Source organism: Oncorhynchus tshawytscha, linkage group LG10 (assembly GCF_018296145.1).
Source record: "Oncorhynchus tshawytscha isolate Ot180627B linkage group LG10, Otsh_v2.0, whole genome shotgun sequence".
NCBI lineage: Eukaryota > Metazoa > Chordata > Actinopteri > Salmoniformes > Salmonidae > Oncorhynchus > Oncorhynchus tshawytscha.
Window position 1 is genome coordinate 39,113,446 of NC_056438.1, and position 25,705 is coordinate 39,139,150.

General features: G+C 40.4%; 1 protein-coding gene across 5 annotated transcripts in view; it reads left to right on the forward strand.

Moving 5' to 3' along the window:
• efr3a (EFR3 homolog A (S. cerevisiae)) overlaps nt 1–10,946 on the forward strand; it is a 248,436-nt gene extending 237,490 nt beyond the window's left edge. For 4 of the 5 annotated variants that reach the window (XM_024419917.2, XM_024419920.2, XM_024419919.2 and 1 more), the window contains exons 22-24: nt 366–469; nt 6,157–6,206; nt 6,625–10,946. In XM_024419917.2, the coding sequence (XP_024275685.1) occupies nt 366–469; nt 6,157–6,206; nt 6,625–6,730 (260 nt within the window). In that variant the 3' untranslated portion in view covers nt 6,731–10,946. The remainder of the gene's footprint in view (nt 1–365; nt 470–6,156; nt 6,207–6,624) is intronic. The other variant, XM_024419921.2, reaches the window with a different exon arrangement.
• Nucleotides 10,947–25,705: the final 14,759 nt, after the last annotated feature.

Consider the following 25,705-nt stretch of genomic DNA (forward strand, 5'->3'; position numbering starts at 1 on the left):
GTTATTTGATTTCATTGACACATTAACCACTATGTTCCATTTTGAGCAACTGAGCTTAAAGGCCCAGTGCAGTCAAAAACTTCATTTTGAAAAGGCCGCCTGAAATTTCAGCCTGTTTTGTCATTTTGGCCTGCCTGGTGACATCACCAGATTTATAGTATTTTTATTGAAAATAATCACAGTAAGGTACTTTAATTATTGAATTATTAACCAGAAAATATTTGATATTGAAATAAAAACGTCTGCATTGGACCTTTAATGCGTCAAACTACAAAGACGTTACCAGATCATTTTGTAAATACCAGCTTAAAACCAGCTGAAATAGGAGACAAAATGGCATTTGTAAGCAGCCCTCTTCTCTCCAGACACCACAGGGTTGGAGGAGCAGGAGAAGGAGAAGAGGCGCCAGGTCATGGAGAAGTTCCAGAAGGCTCCATTTGAAGAGATTGCCGCCCACTGCGAGTCCAAGGTAAACCAAAGATTACGTTGACCACAGTGCTGCCACACACACACACACACACACACTGCTTACTCTCTGTTTCACATACATACACCCACACACCCGTAGATCTTTACATTACTCCCTTTTTGTTTACAAGGCCTTACTTCATAAGCTTCCATCTTATCTAACTTTGTTGTTGAAGTATAGACACCTGAGTTGCCTAACCCGTTCATTCTTGAGGTTCGTAAGGTCTCCACCGAGCTAGGTAAATCTGCTTTTAGTTTTAATGCACCGTATTGCTGGAAAAAAATTAAATACATTTCATCTTGATGTTCTGGTGCCATTCGGGCAATTTTAAAGTTTTGATTGGGGACTTATTTGTGGAGGAATGTAACTCCTTGTCTTGGTGATTTGTTTTATTTGTGCTTCCCATGACTGTATTTTGTATTTTAATGTGTATATGTTTGGGTATAATGTATATTTATGTTGCACGGTGCATTCGGAAAGTTTTCAGTCCCCTAGACTTTTTCCAATTGTTTTTACTTTACAGCCTTATTCTAAAATAGATTTTTTTTTATTCCTCATCAATCTACACACAATACCCAATCATGACAAAGCGAAACAGGTTTTTAGACATTTTTACTAATTTATTAAAAATAAAAAACAGAAATACCTTATTTAGCTAAGTATTCAGACCCTTTGCTATGAGATTTGAAAAATTGAGCTCAGGTGTTTCCATTGATCATCCTTGAGATATTTCTATAACTTGATTGTAGAGCACCTGTTGTACATTCAATTGATTGGACATGATTTGGAAAGGCACACGCCTGTCTATATAAGGTCCCACAGTTTACAGTGCATGTCAGAGCAAAAACTAAACAATGAGGTTGAAGGGATTGTCTGTAGAGCGCCGAGACAGCATTGTGTCGAGACACAGATCTGGGAAGGGTACCAAAATATTTCTGCAGCTTTGAAGGTCCCTGAGAACACAGTAGCCTCCATCATTCTTAAATGGAAGAAGCTTGGAACCACCAAGACTCTTCCTAGACCTGACCGCCCAGCAAAACTGAGCAATTGGGGGAGAAGGTCCTTGGTCAGGGAGGTGACCAAGAACCCCATGGTCACCCTGACAGAGCTCTAAAGTTCCTCTGTGAAGATAGGAGAACCTTCCAGAAGGACAACCATTTCTGCAGCACTCCACCAATCAGGCCTTTATGGTCAAGTGGCCAGAAGGAAGGCACATGACAGCCTGCTTGGAGTTTGCTAAAAGGCCTCTAAAGCATCATGCTGAGGGGATGTTTTTTAGCGGCAGGGACTGGGAGACTAGTCAGGATCGAGGGAACGATGAATGGAGCAAGGTACAGAGAGATTCTGCTCTAGAGTGCTCAGGACCTCAGACTGGGGTGAAGGTTCACCTTCCAACTGGACAACGACCCTAAGCCAAGACAATGCAGGAGTGGCTTCAGGACAAGTTTCTGTATGTCCTTGAGTGGCCCAACCAGATCTCGGACTTGAACCGTATCGAACATCTCTGTAGAAACCTGAAAATAGCTGTCCATCCAACCTGACAGAGCTTGAGAGGATCTGCAGAGAAGAATGGGAGAAACCCAAAGCTTGTAGTGACATACCCAAGAAGACTCAAGGCTGTAATCGCTGCCAAAGGTGCTTCAATAAAGTAGTAAATGGTCTGAATACCTATGTAAATGTTATATTTCAGTTTTTTATGTTTAATACATTTGCAAAAATTTCTAAAAATGTGTTTTTGCTTTGTCAATTTGGGGTATTGTCTGTAGATTGATGAGGAAAAATAACAATTGAATCCATTTCAGGATAAGGCTGTAACATAACAAAATATTGAAAAGGGCAAGGGGTCTGAATACTTTATGAATGCACTGTATATACAGGGCACTTTTCCCTGTTAAAATAAGGTTCAATGAAAAATTATAATAAAAAGTGCAAACAGAGGTTTTTTTTAAAGCTAATTTCCTGCAATTCTATCATGGAGCTGAGAGAATCATTTGCAGTTTTAATACATATTTCCTGAGATTCTATGCGTTTTGCCATGGTTAATGCTGTGTTATTTTACTCAACTATAATAACATTACTGCCCAATACCTCTAAATGAATTGCTTTTTGGATTTTAAATTCTCACTGACTGTCTAGCTTTTATTATTGGGACAATTAAGAATGTTTTTCTTCTTTTGGCTCTATAATCAAAAGGATCAAGTGTAGACTGTCAGCTTTAATTTGAGGGTATTTTCATCCATATCGGGTGAACTGTTTAGAAATTACAGCAATTTTGGTACATAGTCCCCCCATTTTAGGGGAGCTAAAGTATTGGGACAAATTCACTTACAGTTGAAGTCGGAAGATTACATACACCTAAGCCAAACACATTTAAACTCAGTTTTTTACAATTCCTGACATTTAATCCTAGTAAACATTCCCTATCTTAGGTCAGTTAGGATCACCACTTTATTTTAAGAATGTGAAATGTCAGAATAATAGTAGAGAGAGTGATTTATTTCAGCTTTTACTTCTTTCATCACATTCCCAATGGGTCAGAAGTTAACATACACTCAATTAGTATTTGGTAGCATTGCCTTTAAATTGTTTTACTTGGGTCAAACGTTTTGGGTAACCTTCCACAAGCTTCCCACAATAAGTTGGGTGAATTTTGGCGCATTCCTCCTGACAGAGCTGGTGTAACTGAGTCAGGTTTGTAGGCCTCCTTGCTCGCACATGCTTTTTCAGTTCTGCCCACACATTTTCTATAGGATCGAGGTCAGGGAGTTGTGATTGCCACTCCAGTACCTTGACTTTGTTGTCCTTTAGCCATTTTGCCACAACTTTGGAAGTATGTTTGGGGACATTGTTCATTTGGAAGACCCATTTGCGACCAATCTTTAACATCCTGACTGATGTCTTTAAATGCTTCAATATATCCATATAATTTTCTTTCCTCATGATGCCATCTGTTTTGTGAAGTGCAGCAGTCCCTCCTGCAGCAAAGCACCCCCACAACATGATGCTGCCACACCCGTGCTTCACGGTTGGGATGGTGTTCCTCGGCTTGCAAGCCTCCAAACGTAACGATGGTCGTTATGCTCGTTTTCCTCCAAACGTAACAATGGTCGTTATGGCCAAACAGTTCTATTTTTGTTTCATCAGACCAGAGGACATTTCTCCAAAAAGTACAATCTTTGTCCCCATGTGCAGTTGCAAACCGTAGTCTGTCTTTTTTATGGCGGTTTTGGAGCAGTGGCTTCTTCCTTGCTGAGCAGCCTTTCAGGGTATGTCGATATAAGACTCATTTTACTGTGGATATAGATACTTTGGTACCTGTTTCTTCCAACATCTTCACAAAGTCCTTTGCTGTTGTTCTGGGATTGATTTGCACTTTTCACACCAAAGTACGTTCATCTCTAGGGGACAGGACGCATCTCCTTCCTGAGTGGTGTGACGGCTGAGTGGTCCCATGGTGTTTATACTTGCGTACTCTTGTTAGTACAGATGAACGTGTTACCTTCAGGCATTTGGAAATTGCTCCCATGGATGAACCTGACTTGTGGAGGTCTACAATAGTTTTTCTGAGGTCTTGGCTCATTTCTTTTGATTTTCCCATGTCAAGCAAAGAGGCACTGAGTTTGAAGGTAGGCCTTGAAATATATCCACAGGTACACCTCCAATTGACTCAAATGATGTCAATTAGCCTATCAGAAGCTTCTAAAGCCATGACATCATTTTCTGGAATTTTCCAAGCTGTTTAAAGGCACAGTCAACTTAGTGTATGTAAACTTCTGACCCACTGGAATTGTGATACAGTAAGTGAAATAATCTGTCTGTAAACAATTGTTGGAAAAATGACTTGTGTCATCCACAAAGTAGATGTCCTAACTGACTTGCCAAAACTATAGTTTGTTAGCCAAAATTTGTGGAGTGGTTGAAAAACGAGTTTTAATGACTCCAACCTAAGTGTATGTAAACTTCTGACTTCAACTGTATGTGTATTAAAGTTGTATAAAGTTAAGAATTTGTTCCCATATTCATTGCATGAAATGACTACATCAAGCCTGTTTACTCTACAAATTTGTTGGATGCATTTGCTTTTTTGGGGGGTTGTGTTTCAGATTATTTTGTGCCAATAGAAATGAGTGGTAAATAATGTATTGTGTCATTTTGGAGTCACTTTTGTTGTAAATTAGAATATAATATGTTTCTAAATACTTCTACATTAATATACCATGATTACGGATAATCCTGAATTAATCGTGAATCATGACGAGTGTGAAAGTTACAGACGCAAAAATATCATACATGCTAACCTCTCACCATTACAATAACGGGAGGTTAGCATTTTTGGGGAAGTATGATACTGTATTTGTGCTGTATTTTGTGCGTCGAACTTTCTCTCTCATCATTATTCACAATTCATTCAGGATTATCCGTAACGATAGTACCAAAGAAAAGGAATATAAACTATACAATTTGCAGGAAACTCACTCTACATGCTTTAATGAAGTTGCGTGGAAAAAGGAATGGGGGTGAAGAAATAATTTTCTTAATGCGTTTGAGCCAATCAGTTGTGTTGTGACAAGGTAGGGGTGGAATACAGAAGATATGTCCTGCTGTAGCTCCGTGTCCACGGCCTGTGTTCCTGGTCTCCTCCTCGACCGCTTGCCTCTCCTACATCGTTTCTTTTCTTTCATGGAGACTTGTTGTGCTGCTTTTGTGCACAAAAAAAAACTGTATGTGTGCGATGGTAGCTGGAGTCGCTGTCTGTAGGGTATTCGCTCAGTGGATGCCTCTGTCTGCGTTTTCCCTCGACTCCAACCCCATTTGATGCATGGAACAGATGTGAATGGGGCTATGTCCACGTAAGGTTGCTAATTAAAAACGCTCTGATGAAGGCCTTGAGGTCGATACATAAAGCTTATTATAGAACAGTGATACTATCAAGAACAGTGTGCAGGTTTCTTATTTTTTTCTGATGTTTTAATATTCACATCAACAAAAAATGTTTTGCATGAGGACGTCTCTCGTTGAATGACAACAGGCACTTAATTGAATAATCTCTACTGTTGACCAGTCGCCGATGAGGGGGCATAGACTTCGGCTACCGACTTTGGCTTCGAGAAACAATTTTGTGTGTTCGAACAGCTGACAAAAACCTAACAAAAACTTAAATGTCGTCATAATATATGCAGATGTCTTTAGGCAGCCCAAAAAACACGGCCCGCCCAAGGATTTATATGGCAGAAAAATCCATGAAACACGTACACAAGCGTGCGAGCGCACACACACACACACACACACACACGGGCGGCAGGGTAGCATAGTGGTTAGAGTGTTGGACTAGTAAGCGGAAGGTTGCAAGTTCAAATCCCCGAGCTGACAAGGTACAAATCTGTCGTTCTGCCCCTGAATAGGCAGTTAACCCACTGTTCCTAGGCCGTCATTGAAAATAAAAATTTGTTCTTAACTGACTTGCCTAGTTAAATAAAGGTAAAATAAAAAAACACACACACACAAACCTACAGTGTATAGTGACTTTGTGAGCTACACAGGTCCAGTTAAGTTTATCACAGACTGAAAGCGTTGCTAATTGAAACACTGAAATCACATCTGATCGAATTGTATAGAGACTCCTTTTTGATGAATATATGTTAATAATATTGAACTCCATCTTCACTGTGGTCACTCTTTATCAACAGGCCAATATGTTACATGACAGACTGGCACAAATCTTCGAGCTCACTATCCGGTAAGTGACCATTGAGGTCAAGAGAAGTCCCTTTAACGTCAGACTAATCTTTTAAAAGGGAGACCTTGTATTGAAGTATTAAATGTATAAATGTGTTGTCCAATCATTTCTGAGACTGCCCTGAAGGTTTACCTAACTGCTTTCTGTCCATCTGGTCTGTTCTTCTCAGACTATAGAAACTGTGGTGTTGAATTGTGTTTGTAAGAACTATAACCTTCCCTCCTTTCTGCTCCCTTTTTTTTCTTATTCCTCCATTTTGTCCCTCTCCATTCGCTCTTTCTCTTTTCTCTTCCTTCCTATTTCTGTATCTCCCTTCCCTCTTTTTCCCTTTGCTATCCCATCCTGTATTTTCTCCCATTTCTCTCTCCCTTTCCCTCTCTCCTTTCTACCCCCTGGTTTTCTCTCACTCTTTCCCCAGGCCCCCTCCCAGCCCCTCTGGGGTGGTGTCTATCTCTGCGGGCCACGCTCAACACCAGTCTGTCCCTGTCTACGAGATGAAGTTCCCCGACCTGTGTGTCTACTAGATCAAAGACCAGCCACTAACGCCTTGTATCCTCAACCCTAACCCTGACCACTAACCATACCCAGACCTGTGTGTCTACTGGAGCAAAGACAACCACATAGCCCTTACCCTAACCACTAACACATTGTAGCCTCAACACTAACCCATTTCCTAACCCCTTCAGATCTGCATGTCTATTAAAGCAAAAACAGTGGCAGGATAGAACCACTAAAACCTTATACCCTCAACCCTACCCCCTAAGTCTGCTCCTTAGCCCTATACCAGATATGTCAGCTACAGCAGAGACTAGCTGTGGTACTGTACCACTAAGCCCGAATACTGTGTTCCCTATTTCTTAACACTGCACATTGTTCCTGCCCCTCCTCAGACTAATGTGTCTATTACCAGATGAGATGGCTGTATGACTGTAGTTTCCAGTCACACACACACAGTCTACACACACGTGAACGTGCGCGCACACGCACATTCGTATTTATAGTCTAATCAATTAGCTGTGGTGTGTTGGCTTATACACTTGGAAAGTGGAGATGTCATAGAACTTCAAAAAGTGAACATTACTGGAGGCACATTGTCGTTTCAAAGATACCATCGCGCTTGCTAGCGAAGAGATTTGTAGTGGCTAATTAACAGTAAATAAGTTAATTGTTTTGCCTCACAGTTAGCCAAGAGGCTTACCTAGCCAGCTAAAATTGTTTACAGCTAGTTAGCAATCGTTTAAAAAAACTATTTTGCTAGCAACATAGTGCTGCCGTGTTAATTATAACCGGTCTCACAAAATGTGTCTCCAGTTGTTTACCTTTTACCATTGTGCATATCCATGCATTTCTGGGCATATTAGAGAAAAGTAATTTTAGCGGCCAGCCTGAAAAATTGCTTATTTTATTGGCTTTTTCAGACAGATAAGCCACAGTGCTGCAGAAAGCTAATACTTTTTTTTTTATGTCCCAATTTAATGAAAACCAATTCATATATGTTAATCTGTGTGGACAAGGTGAATTTCAGGTAGAACATTGAGAGTCTTGGAAATGTGGAAATTCTATTCTGGAATAGACATCTTGGTGGATTGAGCAGGGTTCTTTATTGCAGGTCCATTATGGCAGTGTTTCAAAAATGTTGGGTATGAGACCAGGCTAGTAACCCCCACTGTTATGTTATGGTCTTGGTTTTTGGTTCCTTCGATAGGAATCCAGTCACCACTGTTCAAAACCTACTGGAGTCATGCCCTTCAGGACCTGTACTGAGGAATGGTATTGTGGACCAGCTAACGCTAATAGAAAAGCAATCAGTTGATTACTAAAGGCACCATGTCATTTAGTTGATATATTGATAGTTTAGGATGATATGGCAGCCAAGTGCATTCACCTGTTTTGGTATTAATTGAAGTGTTCGGGCAGCTGTACACTCCCTTCACTTCACCATCTTTTTCATAGCACTTTCACAATATGGTACAAAAACATGTAGTTATTTTTATTACACCCTCTTGACAAGATTCATGTGAAGGCTATTAAGTTGTCTTTTTCTTCTCAATCCTCTCACCGATGCTGAGCACAATACAAATATTCTAACGCAATGGACTTTGGATAGTTGCATCTATTTTCTTGTAAGGCATTTTACATGAACATTTAGAGATTTTTCATTATTGATTATCACATTTCAAATCTCTGTCATTTCTCTTTCCAGTAATTTGAGGAACCTGCAATTTGACATGACGTATTGGTTTGATATCACAATGCATCAAATAAATATAGATACAGTATATACAATGTTATGCTTATTGCTATAGGCCAGATGTTTGTGTGCAGTATAATTGGTATTGTTCACATGGGTTTCATAGCTTGCAGCTTCCTGTGGATATGTGTCATGATGATTTGTCTTGATTTAGTATTGATTGTTATTTAGAGTATGTGGGAAAATATAATTGAGAGGGTTCACCAATATCATTTTCCAACTTACCTGGCAGGACAAGATCTGTCATAACTCTGTTGGCCATCTAGAATACCAAAACGCTTTCATCTTTACCAAAGAATCCATTTGCCACGGCCCCCATCCGTCCCCTCCCTCCCTCCCTCTAACATCTTAATAACGATGTCACTCAACATTTTGTTTCTGAGGGAACCAAATATCTGTCTGTGTGCTGTTTGGGGCTCGCCACTGGGCTGTTTAATAACCCAGGTTGTTATCTTACTATTGTTACATCCTGGCTTGGTGCGGGTGTCTCTCCTGTTTCTAGTGCTAGGTATGATGCAGAGATGCTGTGTAAAACGCTGCATTATAGTCAAGGAAAAAAGGTCCTCGATTTGCGGTTGTCGGATTATAACAGATTATTTTGGAAGGACCCATCTAAGCAAAGGACCATTCGGCGAAGGGGTGGGCGTAGTTCAGTCCTACAGAGGTTAGTGTCAGGGAGGGGGTCTACAGTCCTCCCAAACAAGACACTCTTATAATGATTATGAGGCCATTTGAAAAGAAGCTTCAGCGATATGGGTGATGTTGAGATGGTTAATAGCGTGGGCTTAAATTGAAGAATAGAGAGGCTAAAGTGATGTTGGTTATCAAAAGGTTCTCTGTGATGGCATCCTGTTGTGCCTTCTGTAACAGGATACTGCAGAACGTTGCTGTGGGTGGTTTTGTATGTTCAAGGTGGTTTCATGTTAAGGGTTAAGTCTCGCTCAGCCAGGCTTTCAGTCTCCGGTAACCTGAGCCACTGAGAGACTTGAGTCCAGCTTGCGAGACTAGTGGATCAAAATTGGTTAGTATAGTGAGGAAAGACGGCGGGCAGTACGGTGTATGATTGTAAATGGGAATCACTAAGGTGATTAGTGGACACTAGCTTCATCCATTTTAATTGGCTGGTGGCGGAAAATGACCTTTTGGGAAGTAGCCTCTTGGATTATATATATAAATATATATAATATATAGCTAACGTGGTACTTTATGACTCAGACCTAAGCCACTTGTGAAACAGATAAATAACACATTTGGCACAGATGATTAGCCCTCAAACATAGATTTTTCCAATTGTTTTTCAATCGCGACTGGGTTGTTGAGATTGCTGCCTTAGCTAAGAAACTTTCGGGAACCTCACCCAAGAGCAGCATAAGACAATAATGTTCATCCATATCCATTGTCGAATGGAACATTTTTATTTTTGTCTGAGACCTTTTGCTCATTTTGACCTAATATGTAGAAATGCCCCTATTGATGCATATAATCTGAAGTCGTATCAGAAATGTGTAATCTCATTCATGGCGAAGTGCAATATGTTCTCCTCTGTATGGTTATAGGATTGTTTTTCTTTTGCAACACGTAATGTCTTATCTTGAACTGTGGTGTCACTTCAGATAGCATATATTACTACGAGTTTATCGAGAGATTCATTATGAAATATCAAGTGTGTATGTATAACCTATGGGAGTTATGACATGAGGAATGTAGACCATACAGCATCATTGACTGAGATCGAGTGCCAGTCTGTTTTTTGCTATCATTCCAAATTCCCTGTCACTCATTGGCTTGACAATGACTGCAATGGAGTAGACAAGAGCACAAACAGGTCTGGGACTAGGCTATCATTTACTTTCTTTATGCTGAATTTGTCAATAGTCTAATATGGTATGTTTTTTTTATAGATATTCATCATACGAGTGGCATGTTGCCTGATAGAAAATGGGTTGGGAGTTCTTCTGTTTATTGTTCAAAATCAGCACTCCTCTTAACTTGAAACGGTGCAATGGGAGACCACTGTTTTGGCTAAACCAGCATTTTTGAAGTCTGATGTATTCTTGGTGTTTTGAGACACCCCCATGTGTGCTGGTTTTCCTTCCAACATATCTACGAAATCTTTCCGGAAGGACAAAATCCTGACAAAAGTTGGGTTAATGCCAGATACAATTCAATATTCAATAAGCAGCTCGATTTAAGTCTTGTGTGGATAAGGAGATGAGTTTGCATGAAAACCAGCAACCACAGGGGGGTCTGAAGACCTGGTTTGACAAAAGGCTTTGCTGTGGTGAAGAGGCTGCAGGGATATTGAGTCCATTTTCTCTAGTTATTACAATGACGAGATAGAGAATAGTGATTATAGTATAACAGTATAACAATTAACAATCATTTGAGCGACTGGTCAGCAATGGCTACAATTAAGCATCATTCTTAAAGCCCCATGCTGTGTTTTTAATTTAACATCACTTTGTGTAATAAATAAGTGTTTTTTTGTTGTTGTTGTATATATATTGTTTATTTCTCTGAGACTCCTTGGGCCACTGAAATGCTCAGAAAGATTGTGTGGGCGTTCGGAAACAAAATGATTACAACCTATGTTGTGATAATTGCGTTGTTTGCTCTGTAACCCATTTGTTCATATGCCACATGATATACAATAAGGCCGACACAACAGATACATTCAACCACACATACGTTTGTTTAATCACAAAACCGGAGGCAAACATCTGTCTGGGGAAGTCCACAAAGCAAATAGTACATGTTAAAAACACTTACATGACCTACAGCATGGTCCAGCAAGTTAATGTTTCTCACAGTTTACTAAACAATTACTGATTTAGAACCACAGAGAGTTACCGTGTGTGTGTGTGCGCGATCACAAGTTTTAAAAAACATGTTGACTAACCCTAGTTGTAGACTAGATGAACGCCAATTCCATCCTGCTCTTTCATGTTAGAAAAACGGTCTATGACTCTGTCATACAGTAGTGCACAATGTTAGTTTTTGTTCTCGTAGGCTACCTAGCTAAAGTGCTTGCTTGCCTAACTTCCTGGCATGGGCAACAATGAACCAGCTGAGTTAGCTAGCTAGTTAACGTGAGCCTACTAGACTACATCTAGCCTACATATTAAACTTCAATTGTCTCAGGCAAGTAGCACAGTATATTAATTTATGGTTAGATCAGAATCGCCGGTATAATCAATGGCCAGTACGGAGAATTAAGTCAGAACCACAAGTCCAAATCCCCATCTCCATCACTGCTTAGGAAAGGGCCAATTTAGCTAACTAGCCTACTGCAGGACAACAACACAAGCAGACCAGACACAGACACTTTTTTCTGACAATTATGTTTTGCTTTTGATGTGATTTGATTGGTGTGAAGCCAAATCCAAACTGGCATCCCTTGGGTTGATGTGCAGGACTACCCACAGTTGAGCTCAACTCAACACTAATTGGCAATAAAAAAAAATTTAGTCAAGGGAGACTAAATGCTTGCTGGCACAACTTACTAATATTGAGTTGCACCCCCTTTTGCCCTCAGAACAGCCTCAATTCATTGTGGCATGGACTCTACAATGTGTCGAAAGCGTTCCACAGGGATACTGGCCCATGTTGACTCCCAATGCTTCCCACAGTTGTGTCAAGTTGGATGACATTTAGGTGCTGGACCATTCTTGATACACAAGGTAAAACTGTTGAGCGTGAAAAACCCAGCAGCGGTGCAGTTCTTGACACTCAAACCGGTGCGCCTGACACCTACTACCATACCTCATTCAAAGGCACTTAAATATTTTGTCTTGCCCATTGTTTGTGTGTGTCGTCCTGGTCTTCACCAAGTAGCTCCTCATCAAAAGCATCTTCCTCCAGTAAGTACATGATCTCATGGTCCTCATCCTGCAGGCCTTCATCAGCGATGACTCTTTAGCACATAAGAACAGGGATCATGAATGGAAGGGAATTGTGTAGCTACCGGTTTTAACCTGTTGGCAAGGTGACAAAGTTCCGTTTTATAATCCTAAAGTTTTCACTTGCATAACAGATATATGATCATATACAGTACCAGTCAAAACTTTGGACTCCTACTCATTACAGGGTTTTTCTTTATTTGTACTATGTTCTTCATTGTCGAATAATAGTGAAGACATCAACACTATGAAATAACACATATGGAATCAACCAGCTTCACCAGGAATGCCTTTCCAACAGTCTTGAAGGAGTTCCCACATATGCTGAGCACTTGTTGGCTGCTTTTCCTTCACTCTGCACTCCAACTCATCCCAAATCATCTCAATGAATGTTTGCTGCTGTTGCCGATGTCAAGATCCATGTGATGCTTAATGGAGCTGCTGTGAAATCCTAGCCTCGTTTGCAATGTTGTCTGATGCAAAGTGTGCTGTGCAGGAGGTTCAACTGAACTTCTCTGACAGTTGACATGATTGTTCGGATGGAATACTGCTGTACTTTCTTGCTTCTGGGTGGGGCCAGCACCAAAACTAGTAGGGAATATGTAAATATTTGCAAATATATCAGATCGCCAGATGGCGGTATGTGGCGGGCCAAAATGACATCCCACCTGAGCAGGCTGAAATTACAGGCTTTTTATTTCAAACCGTTCTTACACAAAAAGGGCAATTATCATAATTTCCACTCACAATTCTGTGTTATTTCGACCTCGTGGAAATATCATCAGAAACGTTTTAACTGCGCTGCTTCTTTAACATATGAATATTGACATTGTTTGCACTTTTATAATTATATACCTGGTACTATGGTTGATATAGTTATTGTTGGATTTATGCTATTTGTCATTATTATTGCAACAATGCATGATGGATAATTTTCTCAGTTTCACATTTCTTGGCTACTTGTGGCGGGTTCTATTTTCTTGCAGATCAGAAATCAAATCAAATCAAATGTTATTTGTCACATACACATGGTTAGCAGATGTTAATGCGAGTGTAGCGAAATGCTTGTGCTTCTAGTTCCGACAGTGCAGTAATAACCAACAAGTAATCTAACTAACAATTCCAAAACTACTGTCTTATACACAGTGTAAGGGGATAAAGAATATGTACATAAGGATATATGAATGAGTGATGGTACAGAGCAGCATAGGCAAGATACAGTAGATGGTATCGAGTACAGTATATACATATGAGATGAGTATGTAAACAAAGTGGCATAGTTAAAGTGGCTAGTGATACATGTATTACATAAGGATGCAGTCGATGATATAGAGTACAGTATATACGTATGCATATGAGATGAATAATGTAGGGTAAGTAACATTATATAGGGTAGCATTGTTTAAAGTGGCTAGTGATATATTTACATCATTTCCCATCAATTCCCATTATTAAAGTGGCTGGAGTTGAGTCAGTGTCAGTGTCAGTGTGTTGGCAGCAGCCACTCAATGTTAGTGGTGGCTGTTTAACAGTCTGATGGCCTTGAGATAGAAGCTGTTTTTCAGTCTCTCGGTCCCAGCTTTGTTGCACCTGTACTGACCTCGCCTTCTGGATGATAGCGGGGTGAACAGGCAGTGGCTCAGGTGGTTGATGTCCTTGATGATCTTTATGGCCTTCCTGTAACATCGGGTGGTGTAGGTGTCCTGGAGGGCAGGTAGTTTGCCCCCGGTGATGCATTGTGCAGACCTCACTACCCTCTGGTAGTGAGGTCTGCAACTCAATGCATCGTTTTAAATTGATTTGTGAAACAGATAGTGACCACATTGATACGGAATTAAGGCCATAGATTCTCTTATGGTTGTGATGCAAAACTAAGTATTTTGTTCCTGTTTTAGAGATACAATGGCCTGATGTCAATGCTAAAGGGGCACTGTAGTCAAAAATGAGATTTCCCTGTTTTCTTTCATGATATTTCTACACTATGAGGTCAAAATAACAAATTGTGAAAATGATGATAATGCCCTTTTAGTGTAAGAGCTTTTTGGAGAGAGAGAGAAACACCTGGATTTTCAGCCTGTTCTGGTGGGATGGAGTTTTCGGCAGACAGCATGACATCACAATCTGATCTGATTATTCTGACCAATGACCAGTCATCTTTTATTTGCATATGTATCCTCCTACTTTGAAGGGGTAAGCGGCGTAGGCTCTAGACTAGAGTCTGGACGATCCTATCTGGCAGTCAGGGCTAACTAAATATATGAACATGCTCAGCCTGATCGTGTGTGCATTTCAATGGCAAAAGGAGGCTCAGTGAAATAAATTATAAATTATTTAGTTTTTTTCAAAAATAAACATAAAGTGATTTATTAGACAGACAGTGATGATTTAAAAAATAAATCAAAGATAAAAATACTTTGATAAAATTAGAAAGACTTGCATGGAGGCTGGTAAGCTATCACAATTAAAGCATGTTAATTTAAATTCATGACCGTTGCAATGTAATTAAAAAACACTGAACTGCAAATAATATAGCTTGGCTCATTTCAAACTACACATTGTTAATTTAACCACTATGACGACAGCTTCTATTCAATAGTGAATTATTGTGCATAGAGATTATTAGAAGATATATATATACAAGATCAAAATAAAATGTTTATATAAAATCTATGAATATGGTGTGTTTTGTTTCTGTCTTTCAACACTTTAAAGACATGCTCCATAACTTTGGCTACTACTAAGTACTCTTTAACCTACTGCTTTGGGGGGTATGTGTCAATGTGTAGTTCATACATGCATGATCTATGAACAGAATTACTGCTTTACCTCCCTAGTTCAAAGCTAATGTTTTTCTAAAAGCTGTGCTGTGCCATTTTCCCTACATTTTCCCCCACTGGGACCAGCATCTAGCAATTCAAGTTATCCAATGAGCTTCAGCCCCTCGCCATTTGAGTGACGGCTAGTAAGATGCACACACAGCAGGGTGCGAGAGCAATGACATGGTGCCCATATCTGCACATATGTGATGTAGTACACGCCTGTGAGTGCTGCTTTCAGAACTACTGGGTAAAAAGTATACCACATTACCAGAGAAACTCTTTAATACCGGAGTACGATTACAACACAACTTGGACTACTTGAGGTTTGATAGGTGTTATAATGTATTATAAAGTGTCATAAGGCATTATAAATGCACTTAAGGGTTTATATGTGTGTTACCAAATATTTGTTTCAATACTATGCCTTATGGAAGGAATAGGATTTCCTCTTGCTCACAATTAAAACGTTAAAGTTTTATCTAAAGTTAAAAACATGCAAATTATGCCACCCCATTCCCCATTTAGTGCACTACTTTTGACCACAGTCCATATGTGGGCAATTGCACCCAAAACATTGTGTGTGTGTATTATGGTACAGGTTCATTGGGACCTGCATATACCATATATGTGCTCAGGCTTGCTCTCGTTAGACAAAACGGATTAATGTCAATATGGGACAAAAAGTTCAAGGTAAAGGTCTATCTATTTATGTTGTCATGTTTCTCAGGTCAGGAATTTGCCCTTTGCACAAACATGCAGAATATTTATTTTCATTATACAGGTAGGTAAAAAAGCCATTTTTATACACTAAGTCCTCATTTCGATTCACTAACCTCAACATGACCTCATGAGTAATTAAAGAATGAAGAGAAATAAAACATATTACTTTCTTGAATTACCAGTCTTGACAATGGTCTAACTTTTAACTACCACGCTTTTCTCAAATTGCCAAATCCTAACATGTAGGGTTATTTTTATTTCGTCATTTATTGAATACCAGAGAGACAATAGTCTTACTTTTAACTTCTTCACGTGAATTGCTTCATCGTTAGTTCTCACTTTACTACAATCTCACTTTTATTATACCATCTTTCCTCACAAATTACCTTGCCATTTGGAGAACATGCTCACACTTACAGTAGACCTAAAATACTATAATATATTCTATACTAACTTACACCCATTGACTCTTGGGGATGCCAGAGGTGGAAAAATAAATGAATAAAAATACATCTTTGTATTTTAATGGGAGGGTCCTGATTTGTTATGTGGGTGCCTTAGCCCCCCCCGTTATTCAAACCATGCCTACATTAATATCTCAATTTCATGTGATGTGGGCATTAAGCTTTCTCTCTCGCCTGCAACCCATTGTTAGGTTCTGAACAAAACGAGTATGAACTCAAACGGACGACTAGAAAAGGCTCAGAACAATTTTATTCAACCTACTGGATGCTTCAGCTGCAAACACAACATTCAAGGCAGAGTCCCCTCCTTGTATGTCTAAGATAAACAATCTGTCTCTGTTGCTAGGCACAAACTGAGTCTGTTCCTCTTACTGGTATTGTCGTGGCCCAGCTTAAGTCTAGAACCTTCATGGGTGTGGGAGTGACTGTCTTTAAAGGGTCGTCAGGGTGGACCCCTGAGGTTTCTTCTCTCTTCAACTGTTGGCTTTATCTCGAGTTGAGTTCCATGTCCCTCCGGGTCCTAGTGTCACAGCCACTGGCCTGTCTTATCAGAAACTGAGACTAGACTGTTGCTCTTTACCTCCTTGCTTAGAAATATTCATATTCAAAATTAACATGTTTGAACAGACAAACTTTTTGTACTTCCAAATAAAAAGTTCCTATTGATGTGTTCTGACTCCTAAACTTGAAATAGTGTTAATCATCAGGTATCCTATGGAAATGAGGAGTGACATAGTCAGGTTTCTACATCAGAAGTTAATGGGTATCTGTAGGAGGAATGTATATGGTTGAGGCAATTAAGTTTGGAATGTGCTGAGTAAAGGTAAGCAATCACATGTTTGCAGTCACTTATAAGGGTGGAGAGCTGTGGATTAGTGAGTAATGGGGCCCAGGTCACATTAAGGGAGAAGGAACAGTTTATTACCCGGTTTATTAACTTCCTGCCTAGCAACAGAGATGGAATGTTTAGAGGAAAGGAGGAGACTTCACCCAAATTGGAGTATAAATACTGGTGCTGGTGGAAACATGTTTTTGTATGTTCAGCTGTCAGACCCTTTGGGTGAATAAACTTGGTTTGAGCTTTACTAGTCGTCCGTGAGTTTCGACTTGATTTATTTAGATCCTAACACTATTCACCCTTCACTGACCCCTAACATATACATGTATTATACATGTAACATAATCAGTAGGTTCTAATATAGGAAGAGGTATATTTCAGGTTAGCACCCAACATCATGGTCCTGATCTGTTCCACACAGCACCGGTGGAAGAAACAACACCTGAGAGAAAAAGAGACACACATAGAGACAGATGAAAAGAGAGGGAGGGGGAGTGAGAGAGAAATGGAGAGGACGAAAGAGGGGGGGAGAAAGAAGGGAGAGTGAGGGAGTGTCAAAGAAAGTGATGGAAGAGATGGGAGGAATACCTAATATTTTCCATTTTATGGATGTGTCAATCTGATTTTAACCTCCGCTTTCAGTTACAAAACCAGTTTTGATTTGTCCTGACTGAATGGTTGCTATTTGACTTATGACCTCATGTCTCATGACTGACCTGTCGAGCTGGTTCAGTGGTTGCCCTTTGCCTTCCTGGCCTCAGTAGCAGCCATACATCTCAAACTCATGTGGACAGCAGTCAGTCAGACAGTGCAGCATCTGGCCCAGAGCAGGCACCTGCCGGCTGGCTCACCTGTCACTGCCTTACTGAAGGAGTGACTGTATTCTACAGAGAGGGAGACCGAGACCAAGAGAGAGAGAGCAAAAGATGAGGAGAGAGACGGAGACAGAGCGGAGGACGGGGAGAGACTGGGTGACAGACGGGGAGAGAATGGAGAAAACCCATTAAAAACTCTGAGCATTCTTTTGTTGCCATCCTACATTGATGCACTACCCATAAAACATATTTAGAACTTACACTACATGACCAAAAGTATGTGGACACCTGCTCGTCTCACATCTCATTCCAAAATCATGGGCATTAATATTGAGTTGGTCCCCCCTTTGCTGCTGTAACAGCCTACACTCTTCTGGGATGTTGGCACATTGCTGTGGGGACTTCCAATTCATCCCGAAGCTGTTCGGTGGGGTTGAGGTCAGGGCTCTGTGCAGGCCAGTCAAGTTCTTCCAGACCGATCTCGACAAACCATTTCTGTATGGACCTTGCTTCGTGCACGGGGGCATTGTCATGCTGAAACAGGAAAGGGGCTTCCCCAAATAATGTTGGAAGCACGGAATCGTGTAGAATGTCATTGTGTTCTGTAGCATTAAGATTTCCCTTCACTGGAATTAAGGGGCCTACTGGTAACCATGAAAAACAGCCCCAGCCCATTATTCCTCCTCCACCAAACTTTACATAGTTGGCACTATGCATTTGGGCAGGTAGCATTCTCCTGGCATCCACCAAACCCAGATTTGTCCGTCGGACTGCCAGATTGTGAAGAGGGATTCATCACTCCAGAGAATGCGTTTCCACTGCTCCAGAGTCCAATGGCGGCAAGCTTTACAACACTCCATCCGACTCTTTTCATTGCGCATGGTGATCTTAGGCTTGTGTGCGGCTGCTCGGCCATGGAAACCATTTTATGAAGCTCCTGACGAACAATTCTTGTGCTGACAGAGGCAGTTTGGAACTCGGTAGTGAGTGTTACAACCAAGGACAAACAAGTTTTACGCGCTACGTGCTTCAGCACTCTGCGTTCGCATTCTTTGAGTTTGTGTGGTCTACCATTTCCCGGCTGAGCCATTGTTGCTCCTAAATGTTTCCACTTCACAATAACAGCACTTACAATTGACCGGGGCAGCTCTAGCAGGGCAGAAATTTGACAAACTGACCTGTGGCATCCAATGACAGTGCCACATTGAAAGTCACTGAGCTCTTTAGTAAGGCCACTCTACTGACAATGTTAACTATGGAGATTGCATGACTGTGTTCTCAATATATACACCTGTCAGCAACGAGTGTGGCTGAAATAGCAGAATCCACTCATTTGAAGGGGTGTCCACATACTTTAGTGTATATATAGAGTATATTATTCAGAGACATAAAATATAGTCAAATACTGCTAATGGTAATTCCATATTATTCAAATAAAACTCATGTGGCAAACTTGAAGGAAAGGCCTTCTGATAGAGCAGCATCTGGTTTAAAAATAAATATGGACCTCCCACTTTGACTGCCAGGCTACAGCTGGAGAACCATGAGCCCACAGACTCCAGGAGACCAGGCAAAGAACGACACCACCCTGCGCTGCCCCAGACCATGTGATAGGACATAACAGGGAAACAATGCAAAGGAAGGCTGGGATTCTATCATTAAAGATAGTATTTTTTCCCCTCAGTGCACTTTCAAAAGTGAATCAGACTACCTGTTTTGCCATTTCTAAATCGAGTGTAATGTCCATCCATCCAGGACACGATGCGTCACAAATCAAACGCACTCCTGAAACGGCAGTGCGGGAAAAAAACTATTTGCGTTCTCACCTGTTAATAATGCAGCGCAGGGTAATACTAGCGCAGACCTGGGTTGAAATACTGAAATACATGTGAAATACTTAACCTGTGCTTGAATGAGCTGTTGCAATGGAACAAATTGAAAAGTCCCAAAAGTGAAAACTTTGCCCACCTTGCTCTCCAGGCATACTAAAGCAAATGCTATCAGAAAGTATTGAAATATTTAAAATAGTATTTGAACCCAGGTCTTATATAGAATAGTGTTGGTTAATAAATCAGCAGTGCAGCAATACTAACAGCTATGTCGTCAGATGTAAACCACTAAAAATGAGCCCATTAAGTATGCTGGACGTTGACATCTGCACGTACAGTACCAGTCAAAAGTTTGGACACATACTCAGTAAAGGGTTTTCCTTTATTTTTACTGTTTTCCACATTGTAGAATAATATTGAAGACATCAAAAATATGAAATAACACATATGGAATCATGTAGTAACCAAAAAAGTGTTAAACATATCCAAATATATTTTAGATTTTAGATTCTTCAAAGTAGCCACCCTTTGTCTTGATGATAGCTTTGCGCACACTTGGCATTCTCTCAACCAGCTTCATCTTGGAATGCTTTTCCAACAGTCTTGAAGTTCCCACATATGCTGAGCACTTATTGGCTGCTTTTCCTACACTCTGCAGTCCAACTCATCCCAAACCATCTCAGGTCATCTGATGCAGCACTCAATCACTCTCCTTGATCAAATAGCTCTTACAATAAAACATGTAAAATAGCCCTACACAGCCTGGAGGTGTGTTTGGTCATTGTCCTGTTGAAAAACAAATGATAGTGCCACTAAGCGCAAATCAAATCAAATCAAAATGTATTTGTCACATGTGCCAAAAACAACAGCTGTAGACCTTACAGTGAAATGATGCTTACTTACAAGCCCTTAACCAGTTTTAAGAAAAGCCCCCCAAAAAGTAAGAGATAAGAATAATAAATAATTAAAGAGCAGAAGTAAAATAACAATAGCGGGGATATATACAGGGCTATTGGTAGAGTCAAAGTGCATGTGCACCGGTGTCGAGGTAATTGAGGTAATATGTACATGTAGGTAGAGTTATTAAAGTGACTTATGCATAGATAATATCAGAGAATTGCAGCAGAGTAGAAGGGGGGGCAATGCAAATAGTCTGGGAAGCCATTTGATTAGATGTTCAGGAGTCTTATGGCTTTGGGGTAGAGCTGTTTCGAAGCCTCTTGGGCCTAGACTTGGCACTCCGGGAACCGCTTGCAGTGCGGTAGCAGAGAGAATAGTCTATGAGTAGGGTGGCTGGAGTCTTTGACAATTTTTAGGGCCTTCCTCTGACACCGCCTGGTGTAGAGGTCCTGGATGGCAGGAAGCTTGGCCCCAGTGATGTACTGGGCCATACTCACTACCCTCTGTAGTGCCTTGCGGTCGGAGGCTGAGCATTTTCCATACCGGGCAGTGATGTAACCCGTCAGAATGCTCTCGGTGGTGCAGTTCTAACCAGATGGGATGGTGTAAATGCGGTGGTAGCCATGCTGGTAAAGTGTGTCTTGAATTCTAAATACATCACTGACAGTATCACCAGCAAAGCACCATCACACCTCCTCTTGCTTGCTTCACGGTGGGAACCACACATGCGGAGATCCGTTCACCTACTCTGCATCTCACAAAGACACAGCAGTTGGATCCAAACATCAGACCAAAAGACAGATTTCCACCGGTAATGTCCATTAATCATGTTTATTGGCCCAAGCAAGTCTCTTCTTCATATTGGTATTCTTTAGTAGTGTTTTTGTATTGCAGCAATTTGACCAAGAAAACTGATTCACGCACTCCTGAACAGTTGATGTTGAGATGTCTGTTACTTGAACTCTGTGAAGCATTTATTTGGGCTGAAATTTCTGAGGCTGGTAACTCTAATGAACTTATCCTCTGCAGCAGGGGTAACGCTGGGTCTTCCTTTCCTGTGGCGGTCCTCATGAGACCCAGTTGCATCAGAGCACTTGGTGGGTTTTGCAACTGCACTTGAAGAAACTTTCAGTTCTTGAAATGTTCCAGATTGACTGACCTTCATGTCTTAAAGTAATGATGGACTTTCATTTCTCTTTGCTTATTTGAGCTGTTCTTGTCATAAATTGGACTTCATCTTTTACCAAATAGGGCTATCTTCTGTATACCACCCCTCACAACACAACTGATTGCCTCAAACACATTAAGAAGGAAAGAAATTCAAGAAATGTACTTTTAACAAGGCACACCTGTTAATTGAGATGCATTCCAGGTGACTACCTCATGAAGCTGGTTGAGAGAATGTCAAGAGTGTGCAAAGCTGTCATCAAGGCAAAGGGTGGCTACATTGAAGAATCTCAATTAAAAAATATATTTTTTAACACTTTTTTAGTTACTATATCATTCCATATATGTTAGTTTTAATGTCTTCAATATTATTCTACAATGTAAGAAAGTAGTAAAAAATAAAGAAACTCGTTTAGCCGACTCTGAGAAACATGGGATATTACAGTTGTTTCAGCTCCCATGGGATTGTCTCGAACAGAGCTCATCCAGTTTGTTCTCCAGTGATTGCATGCTTCTCTTTCGCCACTGCTTCCTCTTTCGAGTCCCGGGGATTAAGGCCTGGTCCAGAGTAAGCAAAACATCCAGAGCTGCAGACTCATTGAAGTAGAAATGTTTGTTCAAATTGAAGTTAGTCATTGTTGTTCTGATGTCCGGAAGCTGTTAGGAAAAGCTGTTTGGTCATAGGAAGCTGCTTGGTCAAATGATTGCGGAGACATTATGTATTAAAAAATTTAACATCAGCATAAAAATTGCACACAAAATAGATCAGGAGCCCTTTAGATGACTGCTATCCACTGCAGGGCTATCTTCATCATCATATTCTCAGTTTCTCATATTCTTATGTCCTTGATAAGTCTACCAATGACTCCATGTTTGTGTCTCCTGCCCAACCAGTATGTCCACTCTATGAAGCAGAGTTCCCTCTTTGACCTCTATGGGATCGGTGCCCCCACCTCGAGATGGTTGAGCGAATGTGCGCTAATGTGATTATCATGAGGTTGTAAGTAACAAGAAATTTTCCTAAGACATGGACATATCTGATATTGGAAGAAAGCTTAAATTCTTGTTAATCGAACTGCGCTGTCCAATTCACAGTAGTTTTTACAGTGAAATAATACCATGCTATTGTTTGAGGAGAGTGTACAGTTATGAACTTTAAAATGTATTAATAAACCAATTAGGCACATTTGGGCAGTCTTGATACAACATTTTGAAAAGAAGTGCAATGCAATTGGATCAGTCTAAAACTTTGCACATATACTACTGCCATCTAGGGGCCAAAATATAAATTGTGCCAATATTCCAAAGTCATATATTTGCCTTTCTCTTGCATTTCAAAGATGGATAAAAAAACGTGTTATCTTTTACCAGATCTAATGTGTTATATCCCCCTAATTAATTTCACATTTCCACAAACTTCAAAGTGTTGCTTTTCAAATGGTATCAAGAATATGCATATCCTTGCTTCAGGGCCTGAGTTACAGGCAGTTAGATTTGGGTATGTCATTAAGTACTTTACACCACTGGATGCTGCACATGTTTCTTGATGATAGTGCTCAAATATTAGCAGGCATTTCTGGGGGTACAAAAGTATCTATATCCACAGTAAAACGAGTAATCGACATAACCTGAATGGCCGCTCAACAAGGAAGAGGCCACTGCTGCGAAACCGCCATAAAAAAGTCAGACAACGGTTTGCAACTGCACATGGGGACAAAGATAGTACTTTTTGGAGAAATGTCCTCTGGTCTGATTGAAACCAAAATATAACTGTTTGGCCATAATGAGGAAAAAAGGGGAACGCTTACAAGCTGAAGAACACCATTCCAACTGTAGGGGTGGCAGCATCATGTTGTGGGGTGCTTTGCTGCAGGAGGGACTGGTGCACTTCACAAAATAGATGGCATCATGAGTCAGGAAATGATGTGGATATATATGTGGATATATTGAAGCAACATCTCAAGACATCAGTCAGGAAGTTAAAGCTTGGTCGCAAATGGGTCTTCCAAATGGACAATGACCCCAAGCAAACTTCCAAAGTTGTGCCAAAATGGCTTAAGGACAACAAAGTCAAGGTACTGGAGTGGCCATCAAAGCCCTGACCTCAATCCTATAGAAAATTTATGGGAAGAACTGAAAAAGTGTGTGCGAGCAAAGAGGCCTACAAACCTGACTCAGTTACACCAGCTTTGTCAGAAAGAATGGGCCAAAATTCACCCAACTTATTGTGGGAAGTTTGTGGAAGGTTATCTGAAACGTTTGACCCAAGTTAAACAGTTTAAAGGCAATGCTACCAAATACTAATTGAGTGTATGTACATTTCTGACACACTGGGAATGTGATGAAATAAATTAAAGCTGAAATAAATAATTCTCTCTGCTATTATTCTGACTTTTCACATTCTTAAAATAATGTGGTGATCCTAACTGACCTAAAACAGGGAACATTTACTAGGATTAAATGTCAGGAATTGTGAAAAACAGAGTTTAAATGTATTTGGCTGAGGTGTATGTAAACTTCCGACTTCAACTGTATATCCCGAGAAAGCCATGCTTCCGTGAAACAGAGTATGTTACCTGATGTCTCTCTGAAAATAAATGCTTGCCCTGATCTCGTCAACTTTGTTATCCAGGGACTGAACGTTAGCGAGTAATATACTCGGAAGCGGTGGTTGGTGTGCGCGCCTCCTATGTCTGACTAGAAGACCGTTCTGAATTCCTCTTCTTCGCAGGTGTTGTTTTGTGTCTGCTTCTGGAATCAGTTTAATTTCTCTGGGTGGTGCAAACAAAGCTTCCACTTCGGGACAGTTGTATTCCTGGTCGTAGTGCTGGTGAGTTACCGCCGCTCTGTCATCCAATAGTTCTTCACGGCTGTATGTAATAGCACATAACATTTTCTGGGCTTACAATGAAAGAAATAATACAGAAAAAAATAGATATTGCAAAGTTTCATAACTAGAAGCGAGGCAGCCCTCTCTGTCAGCGCCATCTTCATATAGAAGCATGAGAAAGGAATGTACACAACACAATGACTAGTGGGACAGAGACAGTTAATGGTTTGAAGAACAATTAAAATTATTTCGTCAGACAGCTCTGCAGCATACTTAGGCAGGCTAGCTAAATAGGATGATTAAAGACAATTTAGTATGGGGAGCACATAGCATTAGATGGCCTGGCTGGTTGACTGGTGCGGCCTGAGCAGAGATGAGGTGATTTCCTTAAGGAATTAAAAATGATTAAGTAATCAAATAAAAACAAATATACACAACTGAAATATTACATTTTGTCATAGTAATAACACCACAGACAAACTGAAATGGTCCAACAACACAGACAATGTGGTAAAGAAGGCACAACAGCGTTTCTTGGTCCTCAGAGCTTTTTTTATTTTTTTATGATCCAACCATTGTAATAGAAAGCTCAGGGGCTGCGTGAGGCTGTGGGTGTTTTTCAGTGAGAAGTCAGAAGGACTTCAAGAGTTAGGTCTTAGCCACTGGAATGAAAAGCAATTGTTTGTCTGGCTACAACATAACACAATTTGAATTCATATGGGGCACAGTCTCACAAGACTTAGAAACAGCATTGGGTGAGGATACGGTGGGAACATGTGGATCATTGCATTACAACCTGTAATTTAAATTGATTTTAATTTAGATTTCATGTAATGGACATACACAAAATAGTCCAAATCGGTGAAGTGAAATGAAAATAAATAACTTGTTTCAAAAACTACAAATACAAATAGAAAAGTGGTGCGTGCATGTGTATTCACCCACTTTGATTACCTTCAGAAGTCAC